Source organism: Aquarana catesbeiana, linkage group LG01, assembly GCF_042186555.1.
Source record: "Aquarana catesbeiana isolate 2022-GZ linkage group LG01, ASM4218655v1, whole genome shotgun sequence".
Taxonomy (NCBI): Eukaryota; Metazoa; Chordata; class Amphibia; order Anura; family Ranidae; genus Aquarana; species Aquarana catesbeiana.
Window position 1 is genome coordinate 746,992,889 of NC_133324.1, and position 7,289 is coordinate 747,000,177.

The following is a 7,289-nucleotide window of genomic DNA, read 5'->3' on the forward strand; positions in this document are numbered from 1 at the left end:
AGACCTTCCTTTTCTAAGAAGCTGACAACAGAGAACGCATCTAGCGCCTTGAGGCGATTCAGTTCGCATTTGCAGCGCTTTACAAATCATTCATTCTCTCACAAGAACAACAACTTAAATGACCATTTGCCTATTGTGATATAAGTTATGTCATGTCACTTGTAATCTACTTTGATCGGATATACTGTTCCATCCGTATGTTTATTACAGCGGCTGTGTCCGCATTTTTGCTTTTATCTGTTATGTCTTTTATACCCACAATAAAAACTTATTAGAAAAAAAAAAAAGGGAGGTGATTTTGGAGGTATCATTTTCAGTTTGAGAAACACTTGCAGTATTTGATAAAGTAGCATTCCACATACATTTTCGCTTCAAGTTTTACAGGATAGTAAAAAAAAAAAAGGAAGAAACTCACCTGGAATGAAGTTCTTTTTGTTGTCTTGGGACTCTTTGTGTATGCCAGAAAAGTGGTGAAGTTCTCCTCCTCCTCTTCCATTCTGGAAAGTCAGATCAAGCTCTGCAGTGGAATATGTGCTTTACTCCTCACTCAATTTGTTTTTTCTTCATTAGACATGGTGGTACTGTATAAAAAAATTATACAAAATCTAAAGTGGCAATTACATACCAGTTCTGATACAGTGACATACGTGGCCTGGGTTCTCTCTTTATCCTGCAGAAGCTTTAGCTTCACTGACTGCCTCTGCTGACGGACCTCCACCAACCTCTTCCATTCAGAGAAAAGATTCTCTGCTGCTCTACTATAGTGAGGGCAGAGGGTCACAGATCCCATACAAGGTCCACTTGTTGGGTCAAAAATGCATATGCAAAATTACTATCTACCGTACTAAAAAATATATATATATATAGTTTTCAATTTTTTTCAAACCCTGCCCATTACAAATAAAGGAAAAATGCAAAAAACACTATACATTCCTTTTAAACCAAAAGTTTCACAGTTTTTTTAATGCAAATGTATAAACATTCTTCCACAATCTCAATATTATCAAGCTTGCATATGTGCAAGCTCTGATTTTGCTCTTATGCAACAAGCTATTGGCAGAAAACTTCCAATGCAATCAGCACATTTTCCCTAATATTCTAAATCCACATTATAACATGGAATAAGCAGTGGTTACATAGGGGTGTAGGTGACTTGTTATACCTATCAACTGTGTGTGTAACTAAGACTGGCACATTTTATTGTTGTTTCCATGTGTGTATGTGTACAAATGAGCACAGACATCCCAAGTCTCCCATGAGTCGCGGGAGTCTCCTGCATTTGACTGCGGGCTCATGGACACCCACGAGCGCCGGGTGATCTCCCAGGTGGGCCTGTCACTCAGCCACAGACAGAAGACAGAGCAGTCCGAGTGGCCGAATGGAGTATGGCCGTGGTGGCCGCTCAGGGTGCACTGTCTTCTGTCTGTGGCTGAGTGACAGGCAGATGTGATGACATCCCAGTCTGTGCGAGGTGGAGGACTGTAAGAAAGTCCTATTTGGTCAATAAGATAGTGATTCCTACTAAAACAATGAGTGCTAATACAAAGTGCTAAAAGTTAATATCCGAGAATAAATACAGTTCCTACGGTATGTGATTCATAAAAATAAATAGCTCAAAATTCAATAACGTAAAGCAAAAAAAATTACCAAATAATACAACGTTACATTGAATGTCCAGAGTGATCTTAATAACCTTGCATCATGCAGTAAAGTGTCCAGCGCCAACAGGGGGTGCTAAAACTTGCAAAAGCAGTAATAAGTTCAATCAAGGTGACTGGGTGCAACAACAAAAATGGCTTCAATGTTTCTAGGGTGATGACATATAATTAAATCGTGCAGATGGCAGCTGGGTTTAAATCATTTGTTCAGAAGAGTGGTGAATGTGAAGTGTATAGCAAGATCTTCTCCATGCAACAATCCTCTAGTGGTAGATAATGGCCCCTTACCTCACTATACTGAGGTTACAGCATAGAACAGACAGCGCTTGTGGTGTCTCCTGTGCAGGGGGGTCCTAGGTACCTGTACCCTGTATGTTGCCAATGTTTAATAAAGCCAGATTTATGCTTTAAATACTACACTATATGGTATCTTCATCTCTCCATTTAATATGACGTTCCCCATGGATCTGAGGTCTGATATATGACAGTCCAATACCTAGGACCCCCCTGCACAGGAGACACCATTCATTTATTCTCGGATATTAACTTTTAGCACTTTGTATTAGCGCTCATTGTTTTAGTAGGAATCACTATCTTATTGACCAAATTGCATTTATTGATTATTGTCGACTTCACTTTGATTTTGATTTTTTATTTAAGCTGAGATATATATACGTATAGTTTTTGTTGGTGGGTTACACCCTGTATTTTTTAATATCTTTATGCACATATTGATCGCACGTCTACATAGTGTCCTATTTTGCATTGGGGTTGAGATAATCATCTGATGCCCCATTGTAGGCAATTAGCACCACGGCAGACAGACTTGTAGTTCTCAACTGACTATGAGCACACTACTAGTATATACTATTATAAAATATTTTCACTACGAGCTCATAGTCTATTAACACTTCCTGCAGCTCAGTAACTGTATGCCCATACAAAGGTATGGGCAGAGCTGTACGCAGTGTCTGCAGGAGCCTGACATTGCACTTGCAATCCACTAATCACAGGTGCAATGCTTTGCAGACTCCTGTATCAAAAAATTATAAATGCACATATTTTTTTACCTGCAAAAGCATGTGCATGTTTTTTCCCAAATGTAAACTTAGCCTTTAAATCCATGAAACTGTAAGCCACCTTGTGATCTTATCTTCTTTACTTACAATTTACACTATTACAGAGTGCCTGGAGCGCAGATTTTGCTAGCTCTGACAAAAGATGCGGATCTGCTACACAGCAACCACTCTGCCCACCACTTCCATCCATTGCCCATTCAAAGTACACTTCATGTTTTGAAAATGGGTTTACATAATACAAAGTACTCTGTGATTGGACAGAAAGAGAGGAAGGGTGGACTGACAATGACTTCACAGCTCTTATGAGGAGACACAAAAATAAATTATTGGAGAGCTGAAGGTAAGTGACACTCCCGATATTCTTTAAACATTTAATTTCTACATAAGATGGATAAACTGAGTATACAATAGGAGTCTTTTTTTTTTGTTCAACCAAGTGGTCGGACAAAAAAGTCACAGATTTCTACATTCACACATGTGGTGAGGATTCCGGGATCTCCCGCACTGCACTATTGTATTCTGACAGTGCTGGTTTTCCTGTAGGACAGTTCGACAGAAATCAGTCTAACGATCAGCTTCTGGTGAATAGAGAGGGCTACGTAAAGATCAAAATTAAGCTGTTTCCTGCTGAACAGGCCAAATTTCAATACATGTACCCAGCATAAGTCCATGAGGTGATATAAACCTTGCTGGACTTAAAGGATAAGTTTACCTTTCCAGAAAAAAAATAATACAGTAAATGCACATAGTTTCGCAGAAACACGTGTATCTATTATTTTTATTCTTGCAGGAGCGTGGAAAGCATTGAATTTGTGATTGGGGTGTGATGACAGGCTTCTGCAGACAAGCCATGCAGCTTTCTGCCTGTACCTTCATACGGGCTGGCTGTTGAAAGCTTCAGGGATTGTGAATGAACTATGAGAGCGCTTATCAGTGCCCTCGCAGTTTATTCAGAACTACAAGCCGTCAGCCATAGTGCCTGACAATACTTGTAGGTCGTTCATTCACAGGAAATCTCCCTATTGGGAAAAAGATGACAAAAAAAAAAAAAAAACTAACAGGGGTTACAACCCTGCCTTAATCTATCCAAAATGAAGAAAAAAGTTTTGCCTTTAGTTATACTTTGGAGCCTTATAAGCCCACACACCATTTCACCTTTATACTATTGTCTGAAAATAACAAATGCAATTATTTAAATTGATGTGGAAAGACTGGTGTAGTGTAACACTTTTGTAAGTATGTTTATTTATAAATGCCCATACGGAAAAACAAACAGAGGGAAAAAAGAAGCTTGTCACAGATGGATTGAAATTTGTCTGGTTTGGCAGTGAGCAGCTAAATATTGATCCATGTGTGGCATTGCCTGTTTGACAGAAGTTGTTTGCTATGCCGTGTACATACAGGCGGACTTTTCGACCGGAAAGGTCCGACGGACCGAGTGCGGCAGACAATCCGACCGTGTGTGGGCTTCATCAGACCTGCAGTGGACTTTTTCGGTCAAAAATCTGACGGACTTTAGATTTGGAACATGTTTCAAATTTGTCCGACGGACTCGAGTCCGGTTGAAAAATCCCTTCGTCTGTATGCTAGTCGGACGGACGAAAACCCACGCTAGGGCAGCTATTGGCTACTGGCTGTGAACTTTCTTATTTTATTCCGGTCGTACATCATCATGTACGAATCCGTCGGACTTTGGTGTGATCGTGTGTAGGCAAGTCTGTTCATTCAAAAGTCAGTCGGAAAGTCCGTCTGTGTGTACGTGGCATTAGATGGACTTTTGTTAAATGGGCATGTTGGAAAATCTTTCTTGAACAGTGTACTCTGACAGCTGAGAGTCCTTGTGGGGACTGGAGAGGATTCCTCTATACACATCGCTTGCATGGATGGGGGAATCTGTTCATTTATTTTTCTTCAGCCCCCTGTTGGCTAGCTATGGCCAACTTAAGGGTCCTTTCACACGGGCGGTCCACCCAGTGAACTACGCTTTGCTCAGCGAGGGAGGCAGATGACAGGTCCGTCTACACTCACTGTGCAGAGACGGACCTGTCAGAGCCCCGCTCTCCTCTATAGAGAGATCGGATGAAAACGGACCGCCTGTGTGTTTTCATCCAATTCGATCCTCCAGACGGATGGAAAATAGGGTCACCATCTATCTGGATTTCACGGACAGAATCGAATAGCAGCGGACATGTTACCGCTGTCATCCGCTGCTCCATAGGTGTGGATGGAGGGTCCGATCAGGTCCGCTTGAAAAACTGACAGGCGGACCTGATTGGAAAGCCTGTGTGAAAGGGGCCTTAGAAAAAATAAGAACAGATAGATCATGCTGCACAACAGGGGCAGTTTTGATCTCTGTTTTGGTATGATGGTACCAATGGAGGACCAGGAATCTTTAGGCCTGGGGGGGCATACACAACCAAGTGGCCTTTGGACTTCTGCTTGCTAAAGTGTCCCATGATGCCGCAGTGATTGGTGGGCAGGACTATGTGCCACACACTACCACATCTTCCAGCATTAGCTTCCTCTCTGGCTCTCTACATTTGATCACACTTCTGTCAGGGGCTGTGATCACAGGGCTGGTTAGGGAGCAGGGAGATAAATACTGCCCAGGAAGTCTCACTGATTGTGGATGTGGTGATGGTGTTTGAATGGTAGAGAGGGGGATCTCCACTCAGATATCATCACCCCCCAGCTCAGCCATGACTGGGATGGTGCCATGTGTTGGATGTCCTAGCACTGGGTGAGGTTGTGTATACTGTAAAGTGGGGATTCACACAGACTGTCCTGCAATGAATGGCCATGTATGAGCACTAAGTACAAGTGTCATTGTATATCCCGGATAAGGTTGTACACAGGTGTCCCCTGTCATTGGGGTGACTGAGATCCCCTGATATCCGATCGGTGGGGGTAGAACCCCAGCACAGGCTCTGGATACATACTTCTTAGAATGTGGACACTGACCTCCATGATTCCACACATAGACTCTTCCCTTTCCTCCCCATTTCTCCCCATACCTCACCCTCCTCCGTGTACCGAACTGTCTCCTTTCCGTTGCACCGGGCTCGATTTTCTTCACTCAGAAACCCAACGATTAGAGAAGCGGCTTTGGTTGCTAAGCGATCACGTATACGTACGTAAAACACGTCAGTCGTGCGTCTTAGGAGAAGCGAAGAAGAAAGTGACGTCAGGGGCGGGGCTTGGCGGTATCGTCCGTGCGGGTCGTTCTGTACATACACTCAGGATGTAGACACAACGCTGTGTAGTGGTAATAGAGGGAGGTTGGGTGCACACGGGTTCTCATAGCACTGCTCTGTCTGTATTGTAGTGCAATGTGTTTTAGGCGTTTTTACCTGACGTGATCCAAGAAGTAATGAATGAAGCATGCAAGTGGTGCGAACTCTTGTAAGCTGCAAAACCTCTTTTAACCCTTTCATGACTAAGCCTATTTTTGAAATTTGGTGTTTACAAGTTAAAATCCGTATTTTTTGCTAGAAAATTACTTAGAACCCCCAAACATTATTATATATTTTTTTAGCAGAGAATCTAGAGAATAAAATGGCGATTGTTGCAATATTTTTTATCACACGATATTTGTGCAGCTGTGTTTTAAACGCAAATTTTTGGAAAAGTGACACTTTCATGAATTTTAAAAAATCCAAACAGTAAAGTTACCTCAATTTTTTGTATAATGTGAAAGATGATGTTACGCCGAGTAAATAGATACCAAACATGTCACCCTTTATAATTGCACGCACTCGTGGAATGGCGACGAACTACGGTACCTTTGAATTTCCATAGGCGACGCTTAAAAAATGTTTTACTGTTACCAGGTTTGAGCTACAGAGGAGGTCTAGGGCTAGAATTATTGCTCTCGCTCTGACGATCGCGGCGATACCTCACATGTGTGGTTTGAACACCGTTTACATATGTGGGCGCGACTTCCGTATGCGTTTTATTCGCTGCGCGAGCTCGCGGGGACAGGGGCACTTTAAATTTTTTTTTTTTTTTATTTATTTATTTTATTTATGTACTTTATTAATTGTGTTTAAAATTTTTTTTTTTTTTTTTTTTTTTTTACTTTTATTGCTGTCACAAGAAATGTAAACATCCCTTGTGACAGTAATATGTGGTGACAGGTACTCTTTATGGAGGGATGGGGGGTCTAAAAGACCCCCCATCCCTCCTTTACACTTCAAAGTATTCAGATCGCCGAAAACGGCGATTCTGAATACTGTGTACTTTTTTAAATTCGGCGCCATTGGCAGCTGAGTAAACGGGAAGTGACGTCATGACGTCGCTTCCGCGTTCACAACAAGAAGGCTGGAACGAAGCCGCTCGCAGCTTCGTTCCAGCCCGCCCCCAGCCGCCGAAGGCAGCCGAACGGACACCGGGCCTCCCGATCGCACGGGAGGCCCGGTAACAGCAGCGGGAGGCGGCGGGAGGGGGGGGATGTCCCCTCCCGCTCCTCCGGTATAACAACCGAGCGGCTTTTAGCCGCATCGGTTGTTATACACGGGTAGCCGATCGCCCGCTGTAAACAACGGTACCGGGA

The 7,289-nt window shown here is 42.8% G+C and overlaps 1 protein-coding gene across 4 annotated transcripts in view; it reads right to left on the reverse strand.

Moving 5' to 3' along the window:
• MAP9 (microtubule associated protein 9) overlaps positions 1 to 5,897 on the reverse strand; it is a 170,442-nt gene extending 164,545 nt beyond the window's left edge. For 2 of the 4 annotated variants that reach the window (XM_073605597.1, XM_073605579.1), the window contains exons 1-2: positions 5,757 to 5,897; positions 416 to 581 (exon numbers count right to left, since the gene is read on the reverse strand). In XM_073605597.1, coding sequence (XP_073461698.1) covers positions 416 to 496 — 81 coding nt within the window. In that variant the 5' untranslated portion in view covers positions 497 to 581; positions 5,757 to 5,897. Of the gene's footprint in view, positions 1 to 415; positions 582 to 5,751 lie in introns of those variants that run through there. The other 2 variants (XM_073605587.1, XM_073605604.1) reach the window with 2 other exon arrangements.
• Positions 5,898 to 7,289: the final 1,392 nt, after the last annotated feature.